General features: G+C 42.6%; 1 protein-coding gene across 1 annotated transcript in view; it reads left to right on the top strand.

Moving 5' to 3' along the window:
- The window catches only part of LOC126176653 (gamma-aminobutyric acid receptor alpha-like), a 308835-nt gene that overhangs the window by 265280 nt on the left and 20259 nt on the right, over positions 1–23296 (top strand). The window contains exon 8 of the mRNA XM_049923811.1: positions 7483–7620. Coding sequence (XP_049779768.1) covers positions 7483–7620 — 138 coding nt within the window. The remainder of the gene's footprint in view (positions 1–7482; positions 7621–23296) is intronic.

Here is a 23296-nt window from a genome sequence, read left to right as displayed (position 1 = left end):
TTTAGTGCTACCATGTGGGCTCCAAAGGATGGGATACTATGAAGAACTTTACAAAAAAAACAGACAATACCGAGGAAAAAGAACATAGCACAAAAACGAAAGAAGTGCACGCAGATGAAGCAGATCCTGCAGTTACAGAACTAGAATCATGCTCATAAATTAAGGATGACTGCAGAATGTGGTGCCACACAACATGGCATTACACAAAACTGGCACTAATAGCATAGGCACATACGGAACACACACGACACAGATCTGTAAGTCCACGGTATTGGTGATAAGTTGAGAAAACCGTCCCGAAACACGTGTGCTACAAAACGCCACTGTTTCCTGCGCATGTTCCCCGCCATCAATATGGGATATGAACACCATGCTCACGTACACAGGCCGCACAACGGGTTGGCATACCCTGGATCAGATGGTCGAGCAGCTGCTGGGGAATAGCCTCCCATTCTTACATCAGTGCCTGTCGGAGCTCCTGAAGTGTCGTAGGGGTTTGAAGAAGTGCAGCGATACGTCGACCGAGAGCATCCCAGACATGCTCGATGGGGTTTAGGTCTGGAGAACAGGCAGGTCACTCCATTCGCCTGATATCTTCTGTTTCAAGGCACTCCTCCACGATGGCAGCCCGGTGGGGTCGTGCGTTATCATCCATCAAGAGGAAGATGGGACCCACTGCACCCTCGAAAAGGCGGACATACTGGTGCAAAATCACCTTCCGATACACTAACCTGTTACAGTTCCTCGGTCAAAGACATGCAAGGGTGTACGTGCACCAATCATAATCCCACCCCACACCATCGGACCACGACCTCCATACAAGTCCCTTTCAAGGACGTTAAGGGGTTGGTATCTGGTTCCCGGTTCACGCCAGATGCAAACCCGGCGAGAATCACTGTTCAGACTATACCTGGACTCGTCTGTGAACATAACCTGGGACCACTGCTCCAATGACCATGTACTGTGTTCTTGACACCAGGCTTTACGGACTCTCCTGTGACCAGGATTGTGCGAAATGCACCTTGCAGGTCTCCAGGCGAATAAACCATGTCTGTTCAGTCGTCTGTTGACTGTGTGGTTGGTTTGTTGACTGTGTGTCTGGAGACAACTGTTCCAGTTTCTGCAGTAAGGTCCCGTGCAAGACTACCTGCAGTACTCCGTGGCCGTCTGCGGGCACTGATGGAGACATATCGGTCTTCTTGTGGTGTTGTACACTGTGGACGTTCCGTACTGTAGCAAATGGACACGTTCCTGTCTGTTGGAATCGTTGCCATAATCTTGAGATCACACTTTGTGGCACACGGAGCGCCCGTGCTATGACCTCCTGTGTTTGACCAGCCTCCAGTCGCCCTAGTACTCTACCCCTCATAACGTCATCAATATGTGTTCTTTGAGCCATTTTCAACACTCCGTCACCATTAGCACGTCTGAAAACGTGTGCACATTTACTCGCTGCACCGTAGTCTGACGTGCAGCAACACACCTCTGTGTATGTGGACTGCTGCCAGCGCCACCGTGCGACGACCACAGGTCAGATGCACCGCATAGTCATACCCCGAGGTGATTTAAACCCGCAAACCGCCCACCAGAGCCATGTATCAGCATTAATCTTAATTTATGGGCATGAGTATAGAATGTGCAGCAGTACTGGAATAAGTGAGTCTAAGTAAAGTTCCAGGTCCAGATCCTGCTGAGATCTAGAAAAGCTGTAGAGAAAGATGGAAAGATAACCTCCTCAGAATTTTATTATTGACCGGTAACCAGGCTGAATGAACCATCAATTCCTCAATCCACAGTACATTTCGAAAAAGTTCACTCACCTAGAGTTTTATCCCCACAGTAGGCCTCTTCCCACATTCTGATCAACCAGTAAGTCCAGAAGAGGACCCTGAAAGCCGCGAGTACATGTTTAACTCTTACCCGGTGTTACGTAAAAAAATGCTCTTTGTATAGAAAATGGTTTCTATAAACATTTTTTTGTGATAATCAATTTCATTAGCCGTGTTTAGTGCGGAGCCGAAGGCTTTCGAACCACACTTTGATCGCTGTTTCTTCTTTAGGATGATGTAAGAAATCGGAACACAAAATCAATATAATTTATAAAAGCCTGTTTCCCTTCTCTAATTTTTTATTTGCCATCATTAAAACAATCGGCAGTCGTCTTGCACAAAAATGTTTCTTATTTAAATCTTCATTTTGGTAATTGGACTGTTAATTCTAATACGTCTACGACGTCACCTGTTTCTTACATGTTTAGTTACGACTAATGCAATAGTACTTTATTTTGATAATTTTCTTCTGTTTCTTACATGTTTAGTTGCGAGTAATGCAATAGTACTTTATTTTGCTAATTTTCTTGACATTTGAATCTGTTATTGCATTCTGGGACGCCCTTCATCCCAATAATCTTCAAGAGCTGTTATGGACGCTTCATTTTAATTCCAAATCTTTCACTGTAGCAAATGAAGGAGGAAACTTCCTGTAAATCCAAACATTTTAGCATTCCTTTCCGTTGGAGATATTCCGTCGAAAAAGTGATTTTTTTTACGGAGCCTTCTACTAGTTAGTTCATCTAAACGAAATAAGTTCATCACAGTTACAATAAAAATCCGTATAACTGGCTTACGTCTCAAGTATCACATGCATCTTCTAAACAACAACGTGGCACCATTACTAGCAATGTCAGCTCTATAAAGCCACGGACATTTCCCCTTGAGCCCGCATTAAGTGACGGAAATCCGCTGACGTAATCTAGCACAAGCATTGAAATGGCTGGTAGAATGTTATTGTCTGATCCCAGGTGAACAGTAATCGTAAATCGCTTCAGTCGAGAGGCGCAACGATGAGGAGGAAAGCCTCCAAAGTAATCTGAATCGATTATGTATTACCTGCACTACTGATTCCTTTAAGTGGCTCTGTGTTCCTAATTAACGTTACAGCGGCGTAATGGAGTAAGCATTCGTGAACATGCACAGAACAGCGAGACTGACTAAGTGTAGATCAGGTCACTTCATTTCGCACTGTTCGATATTGGATTGTAATACTATTACCCAGTGTATAATGGACAATACGCAAATGGTACTGGCACGAAACACGTATACTAGTTCAATACACTTTACGTTTAGCTTATCAGTGCTTAGTTATTCGGCGCTAGGGAACTCTCTGACCGCCATAGCACCACCAACGATGTGAGCTAACGACAGCGCGACGTGGCCCCATTCCTAATAACATTATTTCGAAGCAGCGATGGGATAAGCTTTGTGGTCAACTATGGATGACTGTAGAACGCAAAATAGAGGGCTTCCTAGAAATAACATAAGCGACCCAGTTTTGAAAGTAAAAGAGATTGCGAACATTTCGTATTGTTTAGTTCATTCAGTTGTTAATTGCCCAATAACAAGAGTGTGTTTCTAAAGTGACATTTCTCCAGGAAATGAATGCTTTCAGGAAACATAAATTTTAAATCATCTGTTTAATTTTCATTTCCGAAGCCTACGTTTTGGCACATGAATACACATTCTAATACAGTACCACAACACAGCAACTTGTCAAAATTAGGGACTTAAAAGGTAAGATAGGAGCAAGCATTTATGTACAAAGTACAACAATGTTTAGGCAACGTTGAATACAATGTGTTCCGTGTCATCGTGCAGCAGGTGGCTTTGAATGAGCAAAATCAGTGTTATAAATCTTTTCTGTACTATATAGTGTGCAGTTCAAAATTTTACCTCAAAACATATGTGTTTGCTAATAATCTGGTAGTTTCAGAACCGAACTGTGACATTTGATATAAAATTTTCTTCAAAATTTTTATATGATCAAGGGATACTCAGGAATGGTAAGTTTGATAGGTGCCACTTTGGCATCTTTGATCAATTGCTTATGATGTAATTTTATGCTGGATTTTGAAATTTTCCAAAGAATACAGAAAAATAATTAATTGTTCTTCAGTAAAAAGTAATATGCTTTGTAAATTTTGTGAGTTTACAGTTTTACAATACAACTACTTTTCATTATCCTGCACAAGAAGGTTATTGCGATGTTATATGTCAGACATGAAAATTTTTTTTGACAAAGATGAAATAATATGTTAAAATACTGCCATCACTGTGTTTTGTTTAGTGTTAAATCTTTAGCACATTTAGTTTTGGTGCCAGTCAAAATTTTTCTCACGTGTGTCACATGTAAAATTTTCTCTATCATCGTCAACATCACTTTCATCACTGCAGACGCAGTCCATGCTACTCTTGATGGCTGTGAAAATATTCATACATGTCTCTGTCGATGCACATTTTCAATATGTAGTGCAAGATGAATTATTGCATTTGCAACTGCAAGTATTTCACTCAGATATCATATAAATTCCTGCAGCTAAATGCATCAGTTGAGGGAGAACTCAGGACTCGTTCTATTTACAAGGTTCCACTGAAACATTGTAGAAGACGATAACTGCTCTGGCGATTTCCAGTAAGTGAACACGTTTTGTGTAGTTTTGTAAGACTTCATCTGATGGTGCAAATAAGTTCCAGTTACAAGACATTTCTCTTTTGGTTGTAAACAGTTGGTTTCGTAGCTGAATCATTGATTCACGTGGTGTACCGTTATACAAAAGTGAAGAAAAGTTGACATCCAGTTTTCATTATATGATGATAGTCAATGCAAATCTTGTCTAGAAATTTCGAGCCAAGTTCTTCATGCCTCTGCTACAAGGTCCATGCAGCAGTCTTTCAGGAATAGGAAAGAGACAGAATCACATCCACATGAGCTGGAAGTGTATTCTTACAATTGTCAGTCAGATAATTAGCATTTGATTTAATGTCAGCTGTCTGTCCGTCAAAACTCTTCATAGTAAAAATAACAGGAAGTGCTCGTTTCCAGTAAATGTGTAGTATTAAAGCACACGCGTCAATATCTTCACTAACGAATTGGATGATCTTACCTCATTGGAAAATCACGTGTAGAGCATAGGAAAGTAGTGTTAACATAAGGTTTCTCATGGGCGAATGGTGACTAACTTCTTCTTATTCACAAAATGTGGTTGATTACCTCAATATTCGATGGTACATAGCAAGTCAATAAGCTGTTTCTTATTTCAGATGCTGTTTAAAACAGTATTTGTGTAACAGCACCAGCTGATAAGCGTCTTTCTCGTTCATGGCGTTTGATAGATGGAATAACATAAGGATCAGAAACAAGGGTATGTTCTGTGATCTCCTTTCACAACATTTGACATGATGAAGTGGTGGAGGGGAACGTAAAACCCAGTTCGCCATTTCATATGAGACATCAAAGCATTGATACAAATGAACTGAGTGTCTGGAGAATTAGCTACTGCAGTAATGAGAACACGTTTCTTTAGTCGAGCTGTTATCACTGAATTCATCAGTTAATGACAACGGAACTGCAGACAGTTCATATTTAACAACGGCTAACGAATTCATCTCCTTCTGTTGAGAGATAACTATTAAGTGAGCATGTGTCTTCCTCGCATCCCAATTTTTTCAATCGGAATGCTTTTCTTCGTTGTAGCCAAAATTGTTACTTCTTGATGAATCCCGTCGTAAAGGCCAGTAAGTAATTTATTCTGTCACCAATAGCTACCAAATCGTGAACATTTACTCATTTATCAGCTTTCTGGCCAGTAACCATTTTGACTGTAGTATCTTGTTCAACTAACAAGGGATGCATGGGTTATGAGAGATCGAATTGTATTTTCTTTTTGTCATGGGCATCTAACATTCGTCTACGATTTCGTATTTCTTTATGAGAAGTTACTGTTGTTCATCTCGATGTTTCAAGCATTATGTTCACTGACATGCACACTTCATTGCATGTCTGCTGTCAAAGAACCCATCCAGCTGTGTGACCAGCAGACAGCGTCTTTCCTACAACACCCTCTTTCGCATTCCCATAGTGGATGTAAGTCTGTTCACCAAACTGGTCAAGAGATACACAATTCCAAAATCCAGGTTTGTATCGACTTACAGGTGCTCCTTTTCATATAAAAAATTTCATATCCTCTGGCACTCTATTTTCCATTTCTAGTACGTGAACTGTCATATAACTTGTATAATTCTAGTGGCTGGCTGCAAGAAACTATGGATGGATACGTTTTAAGCAAGGCATTTCCAACAACCAGTCCTCTTCTCTGCGCAATATTATGAAGAGATGGATGATTATCACAAGATAGATTTGTAGGATTATATCTAATTGTCTCCAACGTTTTCTAAAGTTTAAACATATTAGAAAGATCAGCAGTGACGATAGTACGAAAGAAAGCTCTCACTACCATATGTAAGCCTCTACTGCTCTTAGACATACTTTGCCTGACAACATTGGGAACACACATATGTGGAAAAAGCTCAAGTCTATATAATTTTCTTGGGGAATCTGAATCTGTAACACAAAATAAAAAGTGCAGTTTCAGATTTTAAAGTTGCCCACCCCCACTCCGCACCTAACAGGGTGGGGTGTTGGGGGAGTGGGGGGGGGGGCGGAATGGAGAAATGTCTTTTTCCCACTATGAGTCTAACACATTCTATGAGTCACTTTCTTTGATACAATGCGTAATTCTCGAGGTATTTCAATATCTGCAGTAAAAGTTACCGCACCATATATTATGTAATAAGACAAAATATATGATCTCATAAAAACATATGCTCCACAGTGCCAAAGTGGCACCCGCCAGAATATGAATTCTTTCGTGTCACGTATCATCTGAAAAAAAAAACAAAAAACAAGTTTATAGCAAACGTCACGATGTCACTAATTTCCCTATTGATCATTGCTGGACTGTAAGGGAAACTATACATTTTACTATCGTATATATTTGTTTTAATTATTAGGTATAAAATGTTCATTGTACCATGCAGTCCTCAGAAAAAATAAAACTATATCCTGGTACACTGTATAAACAGTATGAAACAAGCTGCTACATATCAAAAATTGTTTTCTATATCAAAAAAGTTAAAGGAAATCACCTGTCAAGATGAAGAGTTGGTTTTTTTATGTAGACCGCAGTCCCCGATCCTTCTAACGTTAGCAGATATATCCCTCTGTGATGCAATATGGTCAGAGCCTTCATGAACAAATGTTTCCGATAGCCTACAGAGTCGTGATTGTTCCCAGGAGTGCACTTGTTTGCCCGAAGGAAATCGGCCACTTACGTCTTCCTCCAGGGCTCCAAAAATACCAAAATATGGAAACCGCATGTGGAGCGATAGGTACTGCATCGAGCATGTGTAAGGGCTTGCTAGCGAAGTTTTTGCAGCGTAGTCGAAACAATATTGGCAACACATGGGCTCGAAACTGATAGCCTGTTTAAATAAACTAAACTATGATGGAGACTGTGCATCCATAAATTTATTTATAACTGTTTATTTAGAAGTTACCACGTGTGTTGAGCACTTGTTGCCGTGAACGGTGACGCACCCTGTTTGCTGCCGCTGCTGAGCCGTTGTCGGCGTGCTGTCTCGCCCTCAGTTCGCCGTGGTGCACTACTTCACCAAGTACGGCTCCGGGGAGTGCTACTTCAGCTCCGACCTCAGCTCCGTCTCCAGCTCCGACGAGGAGGACGAGGACACGTGGTCGGCGCGGCGCAGGCGCACCATCGAGCTGCCGGTAAGAATCATCCCAGTACATACACGCTTACTCATGTGCTGCTGTTGTAAATAACTACCTGGCAAAAGGGTTCTGTACCTAGTTCATATACTACCGAATACGTACTGTTGGGGAAAAAATCTTACCTACACTTCCAAGGACAAGGCCCCTTTATCGAGAACTGAGGTGACGGGTATTTCTTCATTGTAGCGGTATATGATCACAAATTCAGACCAAATGAAACACACATGTCACAGTAAAGGGTGGTCAGTCAATCGCGTCAATACACAGCTACCCGCACCCACCACACCGACACCCCTTTGGTGGCAATGCAGGCGTCTACTCTCGCATGTGAACGATCATAAAGATGCGAAATAGCGTCCTGTGATAGACTGTGCCAAGCGTCTCGTACCTTTTGTTGCATTTCGGCAATGGTTCTTCCAGGCCAAGGAGTACGAGTAAATTCCTGCTTCATCAGTTCCCATATGTGCTCAACTGGCGGGAGATATGGTGATCTCGCAGACCAGGACCGTTGTTGTACACGACGAAGATGATATTCGGCCGCAGCAGCCGTATGTGGACGGAGAGTGTCTTATCCCGAAAGCATACCACACTTGGAACCTGTGTGTGGTAGGCGGAAGCGCTCTGGATTAGGCAGCTCACCAGGTCTACGCTATACATGTGCACTTCCATCACTCGCGTACAGACAGAACATGCTCTCAGCACTGAAGACAACACAGCTCCATTGCACTCTCCAATCAACTGTTTCACAACACATAAGTAACCTTGCTTGGTGGTGTCGTTGTTGTTGTGGTCTTCAGTCCTGAGACTGGTTTGATGCAGCTCTCCATGCTACTCTATCCTGTGCAAGCTTCTTCATCTCCCAGTATCTACTGCAACCTACATCCTTCTGAATCTGCTTAGTGTATTCATCTCTTGGTCTCCCTCTACGATTTTTACCCTCCACACTGCCCTCCAATGATAAATTTGTGATCCCTTGATGCCTCAAAACATGTCCTACCAACCGATCCCTTCTTCTAGTCAAGTTGTGCCACAAACTTCTCTTCTCCCCAATCCTATTCAATACCTCCTCATTAGTTACGTGATCTACCCACATTATCTTCAGCATTCTTCTGTAGCACCACATTTCGAAAGCTTCTATTCTCTTCTTGTCCAAACTTGTTATCGTCCATGTTTCACTTCCATACATGGCTACACTCCATACAAATACTTTCAGAAACGACTTCCTGACACTTAAATCTATACTCGATGTTAACAAATTCCTCTACTTGAAAAACGCTTTTCTTGCCATTGCCAGTCTACATTTTATATCCTCTCTACTTCGACCATCATCGGTTATTTTACTCCCTAAATAGCAAAACTCCTTTACTACTTTAAGTGTCTCATTTCCTAATCTAATACCCTCAACATCACCCGATTTAATTTGACTACATTCCATTATCCTCGTTTTGCTTTTGTTGATGTTCATCTTATATCCTCCTTTCAAGACACTGTCCATTCCGTTCAACTGCTCTTCCAAGTCCTTTGCTGTCTCTGACAGAATTACAATGTCATCGGCGAACCTCAAAGTTTTTACTTCTTCTCCATGAATTTTAATACCTACTCCGAATTTTTCTTTTGTTTCCTTCACTGCTTGCTCAATATACAGATTGAATAACATCGGGGAGAGGCTACAACCCTGTCTTACTCCTTTCCCAACCACTGCTTCCCTTTCAGGCCCCTCGACTCTTATAACTGCCATCTGGTTTCTGTACAAACTGTAAATAGCCTTTCGCTCCCTGTATTTTACCCCTGCCACCTTCAGAGTTTGAAAGAGAGTATTCCAGTCAACATTGTCAAAAGCTTTCTCTAAGTCTACAGATGCTAGAAACGTAGGTTTACCTTTTCTTAATCTTTCTTCTAAAGTAAGTCGTAAGGTCAGTATTGCCTCACGTGTTCCAACATTTCTACGGAATCCAAACTGATCTTCCCCGAGGTCGGCTTCTACCAGTTTTTCCATTCGTCTGTAAAGAATTCGTGTTAGTATTTTGCAGCTATGACTTATTAAACTGATAGTTCGGTAATTTTCACATCTGTGGTGTCGTACTGTCAATGGAAATTTGCGGTAAGGACTATGGGACCAAACTGCTGAGGTCATCGTTCCCAAGGCTTACGCACAACTTAACGTAACTTAAACTAAATTACGCTGAGTACAACACACACACACACACCCATGCCAGAGGGAGAACTCGAATCTCCGACGGGGAGTAGTCCGCGCGAACCGTGACAACACGCCTAAGGTCGCACGGCTACCCTGCGCGGACTACTGTCAGTGGTAGGCTGGCCAGAGGCACACGCCATCTCAGTCGTACTGCAGGCAGACTGTTTCCAATGTCACGTGTGACACACATCCGGGTTTCGTTCTTGGATGAAGCTCGGTCGGCCAGTGCTACTAGCTCAGGGTGAGTCGGTCTTGGCGTGCGCCTGTACTACGCATTTGTCTACGGATGTGGCAATGTCGCACAGACCATTGTTGAAATCAGTTGCACATCACTGACACAGTGTGCCCAAAATGGACAGCAGTCCATCGACATGTCCATCCAGCTTTCAGGATACCATGAATGCAGAACCGTACTGCACCTGTATTCTGGAGTCTGGTGTCACCGCCAGACACCACACTTGCTAGGTGGTAGCTTTAAATCGGCCGCGGTCCATTAGTACAATTCGGACCCGCGTGTCGCCACTGTTAGTAATTGCAGACCGAGCGCCACCACACGGCAGGTCTAGAGAGACGTACTAGGACTCGTCCCAGTTGTACGGACGTCTTTGCTAGCGACTACACTGACGAAGCCTTTCTCTCATTTGCCGAGAGATAGTTAGAATAGCCTTCAGCTAAGTTCATGGCTACGACCTAGCAAGGCGCCATTAACCATTTCTAGAGAGAGTCTCACTTGTATCATCAAGAATGCTGTACACAAATGATGGACTAAAGTTAAGTATTCCAGCAGCTACGTACTTTTCTTTATAGCATTCATTACGTATCCTGTTTCAGACCTAAGCAAGCCTGCGTGAATTAAGAGCGCCTCGCCTTGTGTCTAGACTGTCTTGTCTAGACACAACATGGAGCGCTTCCTAGGTGAACTGAATGAGGACGAGATTGAAAATGCCTATTTCCAGCAGGATGGAGCGACTGCACACGCAGCCCATGAGGCGATGAACTTTCTAAGGACATCTTCGGTGACCGCATCATCTCTCGAGGACTCTAGTTCATCCGACATGGCTCGACCGGTTAACATTCTATGGGGTACGTTGAAGGGAAAGGCCTACGAAGGCAATCCGCACACCATAGAAGAACTCCAAGCTGCACTGACACATCACATTCGGAACATCACTCCCGATGTTCTGCACAACGCCTTCAAGAACATGCAGAAACGTGTGCAACTGTGTCTTAGAGTTCAAGGGGATCACTTCCAGCATCTCTTATAACTTCCATGACTTTAATACGGCAAGTCAGGAACTTCATAGTTACGTATTGAACACCCAATATATATAGTTCCTTACCCATGGGTGCCACCTCACCTCCATGGAACATATAACTTAGCTAATTTTGTGCAGTTCCTGGGCACAATCTTCTTGTTTCAGGATGCAGCGAAGAGTTAAGTCCTGTCCCACGATTCTTATCAGGATAGCAACGGTATTCCACCCAACTGCTCGATTTCGAAATTCCCGAGCCAGACCTCTTTCCCTTGTAGCAAAATATTACTTTCGACTCGAGACACACGTCTACCTTTAATACGAGTCCCTACCTTTTATTTTATTTTCTTGTTTCTTAAACCAGTAATAGAAGTCCTTATCTTTTACTTTATTTTCTTGTTTATTAAACCAGATCGCTATGTGTGCTATTCGTAGTTTTAGGACTCGCAATTCCACGCCATGGCGTGGTTGCACGGCTACACTGTCCGTTGGAAAATGTACGTCCTCTCGGGCGGAGGAGGAGGGGGGTGGAAGGGGGAAACAGGGATAGTGGGTGGTGGTGAAAAAACTGCCTGTCCGTCCAGAAGCGGCTTTTTCCAGAAGAACACCTCTATAATCCGCTGCCCTGGTGTGAGCCGGAAATTGTTCTCGTCAGACTCCCGCCATAGCTGGCTGCGTCTGCCCCAAGCACGGCCCACGATTTAGCAACCTTGTAACCTTCCCTCTGTTTTTGTTCCTTAGCCCAGCTTCACCTCCCACTCTAAAAAATCGTCGTATTACCGAAACTATGTACCCGCAAAATGTTATCCAACTTAAACTCGTATGCTCACCTTTGCTAAACAGAAACTAATTTGAACTGAACTGTAAGTGATCTGAATACTGCTTGTCTTTGTATTAAATGCGCAACGGAAGTGAAACAGTTATCTAGGCCTGATCAAAATTTCCATCTACTTCGCATTTTGACAACATGGTTGCACATTTCTCGATAGCACAACAGCAAGCAGGCAGCGACTAAGTTAGCTTTCTGTTTCTAAATAAATATTCAAACTTTTGCGTGGAGAAATGCATGATGATAAACAGTGGGGTCAGGTGAGTAACTATTCCTATGAAATGATACTCCAAGCCAACGATTTTAGATTGAATATGTGTTCAAAAAATTACAGTAAAACTTCGCGTAATCTTCGGACATAACATTGATCTGAACAATACTATGCTTATCAAACTGAACAATGATTTAAAAATGGTACAATGTTAAAAGAGAATTTCTATAGAAATCAAACAGATTAATTAATTAATATGTCAATGGATGACTCGGGGAAGTGGAGTGGTCTTTCCCTCAGATCTAAGCATGTTAACTAGCTGACAATTACCATTCTTAGCTGCGCAGTGCTGCAGTCTTACATCAAACTTCTTCGCTTAAAAAATAATAAAATTATTCAAAATTTTGTATCTTTTGCCCTTTCTAATATATACATCTCATTCATCCTTGCTGTTCTCTTCGATCAATCTTTTTTCATGTAGCATATACAATCACAAGTCAACACAGCTGTACTGAATACACTTCACTTAAGAATGTATCAGACTGCGCAGAGGCAATGACTGTGCCTCGATAAAACCAAAGATTGTGTAACAGTAACGAAACTTGTTCTCTCTCTGACGTGCACATCGATACACACAAAAATCAAAATGACATGACCAGCTTACAACCTAACGCCAGCTGCTGTGACGGCAATGTTAAAAGGCCCTACATACACTGTGTGATCACAAGTATCCGGACACCACCAAAAACATACGTTCTTCAAATTAGGTGCATTGCGCTGCCACCTAATGCCAGGTACTGCAAATCAGCGACCTCAGGAGTCATTAGACTTCGTGTGAGAGCAGAATGGAGCGTTCCGCAGAACCCACGGACTTCGAAAGTGGTCAGGTGTTTGGGTGTCACTTGTGTCATACGTCTGTACACGAGATTTCCACACTCATAAACATCCATAGGTCCACCGTTTCCGATGTGATAGTGAAGTGGAAACGTGAGGGAACATGTACAGCACAAAAGCGTACAGGCCGATCTAGTCTGTTGACTGACAGAGACCGCCGACAGTTGAAGAGGGACGTAATATGTAATAGGCAGACATGTATCCAGATCATCACACACAGGAATTCCAAACTGCATCAGGATCCACTGCAAGTACTGTGACAATTAGGCGGGAAGTGAGATAACGTGAATTTTATGGTCGAGCGGCTGCTCATAAGCCACACATCACGTCGGTAAATGCCAAACGAAGCCTCACTTGGTGTAAGGAGCGTAAACATTGGAGGATTGAACAATGGAAGGTCGTTGTTTGAAGTGACGAATCACGGTACACAGTGTGGCGATCCGATTGCAGGGTATGGGTATGGCGAATACCCGGTGAACGTCATCTGCCAGTGCGTTTAGTGCCAACAGGAAAATTCGGAGGCGATAGTGCTATGGTGTGGTCGTGTTTTTCAAGGAGGGGTCTTACACACCTTGTTGTTTTGCGTGGCAGTATCAGAGTACAGGCCTACATTGATGTTTTAAGCACCTTCTTCCCACCTTCTTAAGCACCTTGACGAGCAATTCGGGGATGGCGATTGCATCTTTCAGCACGATCGAGCACCTGTTCTTAATGCAAGGCCTGTGGCGGAGTGCTTACACGAAAATAACATCCCTGTAATGGACTGGCCTGCACAGAGACCTGATTTGTATCCTATATAACACCTTTGCGTTGTTTTGGAACGCCAACTTGGTGTCAGGTCTCAACAACCGACATCGATACCTTTCCTCAGTGCAGCACTCCGTGAAGAATGGGCTGCCATTCGCCGAGAAACCTTCCAGCACCTGACTGAACGTATGCCTGCGAGAGTGGAAGCTGTCATCAAGGCTAAGGGTGGGCCAACACCGTATTAAATTACAGCATTACCGATGGAAGGCGCCACGAACTTGTAAGTCATTTTCAACCAGGTGTCCGGATACTTTTGATCACATAGTGTATGTTTCAGCTATTACGTTGTTACCCTAGCGCGAATGATAGAATGAGGGACGCTAAAGCATTAAGAGTTTACCCTGGTTTGATGAGTCACCATGTTAAAAGTGTAACACGTTTAGATCATTTTCAGAGCTCACTAAATAGTCACTTTCTTTGCCCCACCATTGGTATTCATGAGGTCTTGTCAATTTTATGTGCTGTGAAAAGACGCGAATTTGCTTCGTGCTCTGTACTGGAAAATAGGCTTGTAAAACTGTTAAATTGTGGCTTTTTTCCGTTTCATTCACTCATGGAGCGAGGGAAAAATGACAGTTTAAGTACCTCTGTGTGCGCTGCAATTCATCTATCCTTGTCCTCACCATCCCTGCGGCATCGGTTCGTAGGAGCTTGTATTAGTGGTATATTCTGAGTCATCAATTGAAGCCGGTTCGTGAAACTTACTTGGGCTGGTTTATGGCTGTCTTCCAGAGACTGCCAGTTCAGTTTCTCCAGCACTTCTGTAACACTCTGCAATGGGTCAAACAAACCTGTCAGTATTTGTGCCACCCTTCCCTCTACACGTTCAATATTCTCTGATACTTGTCCGACATACTTGAGCAGCATTCTAAGACGGTTCACAGAATTATTTGTAAGCTGTCTGCTAGGGTGAATAATTGCATATCCGTAGAATTCTGCGCTTAATCTCTTCCAATTTGTTTTGGGAAAAAAGAACATCAGTCACTACCAGTACGGTACGTCTACATCGAAGCTTCTGTGTCCAGTTTGTTAGGTACGCAGAATGATAAACAGTACAGACGCGAACTGCCTGTTCTTGGGAATACCGTGTTTTACTAACTATAAGACGGACCCTTATTTCTAACCAGTTTTTTTAAAATGACATTTCTTCCATTTTTTTTATTAAAGTGCGAAATCAGATTTTAAAAATTTCTTAGTTTATAAAACCGAAATGACCTTTCAAATCCCGGAAAGTCGTCAACCTAACTTCCTTCTTCTTCCTCTTCGTTGTCATGGTTGTCCTCTTCATACGTAAGATGGTATTCACTGCCATCGCGATCGTTACTTTCGCCGCACTTCTTGAAAGATTTAACAATTATGTCTTGTCTGGATATTGACCACGACTGTTTTATTCACTGACACACTTGTTCGATTGTAGGCCGTTTTAAATCTTCCTTCGACGTGAATTCATGTTGGGTTTCATCAATGATTCATTTGTTCCATTCCTCTCTCATATAAAACTGACATGTGAATCCAGTGTGCCGGCAGCGGTAGCCGATAGGTTCTAGGCGCTTCAGTCCGGAACCGCGCGACTACTACGGTCTCAGATTCGAATCCTGCCTTGAGCATGGATGTGTGTGATGTCCTTAGGTTAGTTAGGTTTAAGTAGTTCTAAGTTCTAGAGGACTGATGAGCTCAGATGTTAAGTCCCATAGTGCTCAGAGCCATTTGAACCATTTTTTTTAATCCAGTGTAGCCAAGGAGAGATATGTTTCCCGCGGCATCGAATATATGGCTATTTTTAAGACCGGAGGAAATTTTAAATCAAGTAATGGAGATTTTTATATTAATCTTATATGAATTTTGGAGGCAATTTTTCGAAGAAAAAAGTCCTTCTTATAGTGCTTAAAACACGGTTCATTTGTTATATGTTACGCAGGTAAAATGTCGTGCGTCTGCTGGAGGTTTTTCTGCTCCTGTTTCTCTTTCCCTTTCCAATTGAGCTATCACAAGGCGTACTAAGTTGTTTCGCCTTGTATTGTCACTGTCATCACACTCTATTTTTCTACTGTTCTTCGATTTACACTACTGGTCATTAAAATTGCTACATCAAGAAGAAATGCAGATGATAAACTGGTATTCTTTCGACAAATATATTATACAAGAACTGACATGTGATTACATTTTCAAGCAGTTTGGGTGCATAGTTCCGGAGAAATTTGTGCCCAATTTGTGCCTCTGGCCGTAATAACGTCCTTGATACGCCCGGGCATTGAGTCAAACAGTGTGGTGTCACCGCCAGACACTAGACTTGCTAGATGGTTGCCTTTAAATCGGCCGCGGTCCGCTAGTATACGACGGACCCGCGTGTCGCCACTGTCAGTGATTGCAGACCGAGCGCCGCCACACGACAGGTCTAGAGACACTTCCTAGCACTCGCCCAGTTGTACAGCCGACTTTGCTAGGCATGGTTCACTGACAAATTACGCTCTCATTTGCCGAGACGATAGTTAGCATAGCCTTCAGCTACGTCATTTGCTACGACCTAGCAAGGCGCCTTTATCATTTGCTATTTATCTTGTGATGCATGTACCGTCAGACCGACGTTCACCAATTATGGATTAAAGTTCAGTATTCCATCAGCTACGTACTTTATTTGCTACTGTAAATTCCCTTAACTGTTCCAGACCTCACGCCAGCCTGCGTGAGCTTAAACGCGTGTCTTTCGGCTGCCGGTCATTGTGGCTTGGCTGTCTTGCCAAGTCACAACAAACGGAGCTTAGATGGCGTGTACAGGTACAGCTGCCCATGCAGCTTCAACACGATACCACAGTTCATCAAGAGTATTGACTGGCGTATTGTGACGAGCCAGTTGCTCGGCCACCATTTACAAGACGTTTTCAGTTGGAGAGAGATCTGGAGAATGTGCTGGCCAGGGCATCAATCTAACATTTTTTGTATCCAGGACTTGCAACACGCGATCGTGCATTATCCTGCTGAAATATAGGGTTTCACAGGGATCGAATAAATGGTATAGCCACGTGTCGTAACACATCAGAAATGTAACGTACATTGTTCAGACTGCCGTCAATGCGAACAAGAGGTGACCGAGACGTGTAACCAATGGCACACCATACCATCACGCCGGGAGATACGCCAGTATGGCGATGACGAATACATGCTTCCAATATGCCTTCACCGCGATGTCGCCAAACACGGATGCGACCATCATGATGCTGTAAACAGAACCTGGATTCATCCGAATAAATGACGTTTTGCCATTCGTGTACCCAGGTTCGTCGTTGAGTACACCATCGCAGGTGCTCCTGTCTGTGATGCAGCGTCAAGGGCTACCGCAGCCACGGTCTCCGAGCTGATAGTCCATGCTGCTGCCAACGTCGTCAAATTGTTCGTGCAGATGATTATTGTCTTGCAAACGTCCCCATCTGTTGACTCAGGGATCGAGACGTGGCTACTGGATCCGTTACAGCCATACGGATAAGATGCCTGTCATCTCGACTGCTAGTGATACGAGGCCGTTGGGTTCCTGCACGGCGTTCCGTGTTACCCTCCTGAACCCACCGATTCCATATTCTGCTAACAGTCATTGACTCTCGACCATGGCGTGCAGCAATGTCGCGATACGATAAACCGCAATCGCGATAGGCTACAATCCGACCTTTATGAAAGTCGGAAACATGATGGTACACATCACTCCTCCTTACACGAGGCATCACAACAACGTTTCACCAGGCAACGCCGGTCAACTGCTGTTTGTGTGTGAGAAATCGGTTGGAAACTTTCCTTATATCAGCACGTTGTAGGTTTCGCCACCGGCGCCAAACTTGTGTGAATACTCTGAAAAGCTAATCATTTGCATATTACAGCATCTTCTCCCTGTCGGTTAAATTTAGCGTCTGTAGCCCGTCATCTTCGTGGTGTAGCAATTTTAATGGCCAGTAGCGTATTTAAGAGGATTTCATCATCGGGAGTCGTATGGTAGCTGTAATGATTCCACTTTTGTCTCTGCTCCGCTTATACAGGATAATGCAGTGACGATGTTACAAATTTTCAGGGATAATGGAGAAGGGTAAATGTATCAATTTGAGGCAAGAGACGGTGTCCGAAAACGGAAGAGTCGAAGGTTGAAAGTGAAAATCGTTGTTATACCTCTGACAATGGACTGCACGTACCGGTATTGTTTGCTAAGATTGTAGAGTAGTGAAGTTTCAGAGGAAATAGTATGGATCAGAACAAGATAAAAATGTCTAGTAAACATTGCCTCTAAAAAGGGTAGCTTAGGAGCCATGAAAACTCGTTCATCTTCGCTTCTGTGAAACACTTCTCTTCCACTGAATAAGTGCCCATAGTTCTTAAGGTATGTATTTTAGAGCCCATAATTACCGTACAGTTTTTTCTTGTTTTGGTTCGTACAACTGCTCTAAAGAAGTGGAAGTCAAGGAGCTTTCAGTAGAAGAATCGTGTTTCGCAGTATCGAAGATGAACAATTTCTCATAGCACCTAAGGTATTCATTTTACTAGGCAATGGTTTTATTATTTCTGAAAGTTGCCTACCTTACAGTCCAAGCGGCAACAGTTCCGGTACGTGAGTTACACTGTCAGAGGTAACTTTCGACTTGGACGTTTCCGGACCTTACCTCGGGTTGGTACATTTACCCTTCTCCGTCATTCCTGAAAATCTGTGGCATAATCACGGAGCCACCCTTTGTACTTTCCTTACCGCGTCACATACCAACCCAACGCCATCATGCGCCTTTCGGTTCCCGGTGGGCAACCGTCATACCCTAGTTTATCAGGAAAATGCCAGAACTGGAGATCCCCAACATATCCGGAATTGAGAATAGCTTTGCTGCACTCCCAGCTCATTGTAATTTGCTGATGAGAACTGAAAGTTCTACGACAGTCAGACTTTACCACATGCGAAGGACACGAACGAAATGAACCACCCCCAGCCACTAATGCCAGCTCTCCCTTCTCTCTGGAATAGCTCCTCAGTTGGCCATACGAAGGTGTGTGGATTCCTTTCCCCAGAATACTATAAATCGAGCCTGAGACTTACGTATCAGTCGCCTCCCCCACTGACCACTACACCACAAACGGGGTTTACTGTACTTTGCTACCTGCGTTCTTCTTCTTTTCTTTTCCCATGCAACGTCACACAGACACAGAAATTGACTGTGTGTGGATACAGAACTGGCTGGACAAGAATGTGGCAGCGTTGCTGAAGTACCAGTCCTCCATTCAGCTCTAATCATTCGTGAAACGCGCGTGGAAACGGTAATAACACAATACCCAGCAGTTTCATGCTAGAATCTCCAACATAAAAGTCCAGTGTGTCCAGAACTGGACTACTGTGAAGAGGTTAAACAGCTCACCCCGCCTTGGGGCTTGGAAACGAGCAGCGACTAACCAACTGCCTGTCGTGACTGTACCTAAACTATCAGATTCGTCTTCTAATACGGACGCTATTTGGCCTTGTCTTCACAATCACGATGGTGTGCATCAGGCGCGATGGCACATTAATGACGGGAGGTTGTAGCATAACTGTAATTAAACAAAAGTCGACTATAAACTCAATTAAATACTGCTAGAAATATAATAAAATCAGTCTAGACCGCATAGTTTAGAGACTGTTACAGGTTTCGATCACTATCCGTTGATCCTCAGACCGTTACACGCTCTCTAAATGGAGTAACACGAAACTTATTAGAGGACACATGAAGATCAACAAACAGTAAAGAAATATACACAACTACAACATAACCAAAAGAAGAGATACCCATGCTGATTGTCGGAGCTGTTGGTATTGAGCCATTGAGCGCTAACTGTTCTAGGCTAGTATGAAGAGCCGTCGCATATGTAGCGAGGGTTCCGACCACAGTTTCCACTATTATGTCAGTGACAGTCAACTGCCGCCAAATACGAGTAAAATCAGTAAAATTACAATTGTAATATGAAATATTTGGCCCACGACCACAATCATGTAATTATAAAACTAGACTTTCATAAAATAAATAAAAGAACAAGTAAAATACAGGTAATAAACCAATAAACAATTAACATCCGAAGTAGACCCAAAGTGTGGGTTCGTGTGTGACGTATGTTGTGCAAAGGTTACTTACAAGAACGCAACCGGTAATTGTGGCAACATTATGAAGATCGATATGTTTTGCTTACGGCCTTGCCGCAGTGGTAACACCGGTTCCCATCAGATCACCGAAGTTAAGCGCTGTCGGACTGGGCTAGCACTTGGATCGCTGACCATCCGGTCTGCCGGGCGCTGTTGGCAAGCGGTGTGCACTCAGCCCTTGTGAGGCAAACTGAGGAGCTACTTGATTGAGAGGTAGCGGCTCTGGTCTCAGAAACTGACATACAGTGCTGACCATATGCCCCTCCGTATCTGCTTTCAGTGACGCCTGTGGACTGAGGATGACACGGCGACCAGTTGGTACCTTTGGGCCTTCATGACCAGTGCGGGAGGAGTTTCGTTTTGGTTATGTGTTCTGATTTCCAGTCAAAGATGCAGAACTGTGTCTTATTATTATTGACTCTGCACGTAATCATCATTATATACAAATGAGTAATCGTATTTTTTATACTTATTTTGTATTTACATAATTTTTTCAGCGTTTTTTATATTTTCATGTGTCCTCTAACAACTTTCCTGTTACTCCATTTACAAAATATGTAATGGTCTGAAGATGATCAGACATTTATCGAAACCGGTCACCATTTTCAAAAGAAAATATTTTATGCGGTCTAGACTGTTTTTATTATATTTTAGTAGTGTTTTATGACCACTGACATCTCCTAAAACGATTTTTAAAATAATTTTAATTAAATATGCATACTTTGTTAAAAGATACATAATGACATTAAAAATGAAGCTAACAAGATAAAACAAGGTAAATAGGCACCGAAATCGGTGACAAAAGATCATGGATACCACATAGTTGTTACAGGTCTGGGACACAACCCTCAGTCAACCAAGAAAAGCTCCAAACGTAATTTATCAGAGGACACATACAAAATGAAGTACGATGAGACGTAATTGAGGGCAAGTAAGAGGGATTATGACTAATGATGGCACTTAGCGACAGAATGTAGCGATCATAATTACGAATTGCAGACCGTAATTCCAGATGACTTGACTGTCGGAAATAGTGAACAACAGTTCATTGATTGTTTCTCCGAGTAATTGGCAACGTTCATCCATCTTCTGGTACCTGTAGCACTCTGCTAAACTGTCTCAACATGTCGCCTATACGGCAGCACCATGTGGTCTGGAGACAAGCTGTTCAAGCCACGGAAACGCATCTTGACGGCAAACGAATTCGGGCCCCAGTGAGATAGGGCTCTTGCTGTAATGATTATATAAAACGTTGGGTTTCGAGGGTGACGACTAAATGTGTAGAGGTTACCGTCTCCATCGCCATCATTATTGTGCTCATTTCCAAAGTTTTGGGGCTGGTGTGTTAGTAGCGTGCTGCACACTGACTTCTTTTAACGGACAGAATAGCTGCTTTGGCACCTATCTCGTTTGTTCACGTGCGAAGGACCGTTCACTCAAAGCACAAAGGACTCCCTTACAACGGAAATAGACTCCTACTAACTTCTGAATGAATGCAGTTAAGGTCAGGAGAAATTATGGACAATATCTCTGTACAGGCGCATCATATATATTAATGACCGAAAAAAACGAAAAATTTTAATTTGTTCTTTTATGTGCAGGATAGGCAAGGTGTTGCCTATCCTGCACATAAAAGAACAAATTAAAATGGTGAGCGACTAATTGGTATTTGTAAGAACTGTGATCTTCTTTTAAAATCCACAGCCTTCAAGCGTCTACCTCGAAAAGTCGAAACTTGAAAACACCCTAACGCAATGTTTGGAGAATTCCAGCTGGATCATGTAGCTATTTCTAAAAAATCCACCAGCGAAATTTTCAATGTTAAAGTTTTGAGGAATGCCAACATTAATTCTGATCATTACTTGTCTCTGGTAAAAAGGAATAACATCCCAGATAGCCGAAAGAACGTTTCCAATATTTCAAGGAAAAACAGACCTCCAAGATTTTATGTAAGTATACTGAAAGATGTCAACAACACATTTACAGAAACTCTACACAGCAAACGAAATAAAGCAGACTAGAACAGAATTAAAGAAGCCATGGTACAACCAGCCACTGATACTATACTGACCAATAAAAAATATAAACAACCGTGATGGAACGAAGATTGTAATAAAGCAATTGAAAAGCAAAGACATGCTTGGAGAAAATGGAACAGCAAGAAAACCTCCGAAAATCACGAAAACTTCTTGAAGGTTAGGAAAGATACATCACATACTCTTCAACAAAAACCAAATCGATGAAATAGAAGCAAATTTTAGAAGACATCACACTCAAGAATCTTATAAAACCTTCAAACCACAGCTATCGAAGCTCAAACCTCCTACGTTACATATAAAAGGACTCGATGGAAAACTAAATTTGAAGGACAAATCATGTGCTGCATCTTTTGGAAATTACTTTTCATCCCTACTGAATGCTGAAAATCCAAATGAAAAGCTTGATTTCTATCCCACTGTTCTTCCTGCAGACAGTCCCCCTCCCACATTAGATGAAATCATGAAAACTATACAAATCTTCAAAAATAACAAATCTGGAGGTAAGGATCGCATCTTGGCTGAAAAGTGGAAATACGCAGATCATGATACAAAAAAACATCTCCATGATATCACAGTGAAGATTTAGGAAACTGAAACTCTGTCTCCAGATTGGACAGCAGCAATGATTCACCCACTTCACAAAATAGGCGATAAGAGTGATCTGAATAATTACCGAGGAATCTCTTTGCTACCAGCGTCGTACAAGATCTTTTCCAGACTGTTGTTAAACACAGCTGAATCAGTCTTGGATCAACAATTGGGCGAATATCAAGCTGGTTTCAGAACATCAAGATCCTGTGCAGAGCAGATCCGTTACCTGAAATCTGTTATATCATACGCCAAATCAAGATCAAAAACGTTTGTTGTGACCTTTGTCGACTTTCAAAAAGCGTATGACTCAATTGATCGAGAAACAATAAAGAACACCCTTGCCGAATTTGGTATAGATAGGAAAACAATCAATCTGACAAGCGCCTCTTTAAATACCACAGTGTCAAGGATCAAATTCAGAGGCGGACTATCAGAACCATTTGAAATCTGTACAGGGGTGAGACTAGGTGACCTGTTCTCTCCATTGATTTTCAATTGTGTCCTGGGAAAGATAGTCAGAGAGTGGAAAACAATCGGACCGCTAGGTTATGGGATTCAAATTGGACAGAAAAGAAATGGCCTCAGTGTAAACCATTTGGCTTTTGCTGGTGATCTGGTACTCATTGCAAATAATATTGACGAAGCTAAGGTTCAAGTGCCCAGCCTACAATCAACTGCTGCTAAGACCGGCTTAAAAGTAGCATTTAACAAAACTGAATTCA

Source organism: Schistocerca cancellata, chromosome 3 (genome assembly GCF_023864275.1).
Source record: "Schistocerca cancellata isolate TAMUIC-IGC-003103 chromosome 3, iqSchCanc2.1, whole genome shotgun sequence".
Taxonomy (NCBI): domain Eukaryota; kingdom Metazoa; phylum Arthropoda; class Insecta; order Orthoptera; family Acrididae; genus Schistocerca; species Schistocerca cancellata.
This window is presented reverse-complemented; position numbering and strand designations above follow the sequence as displayed.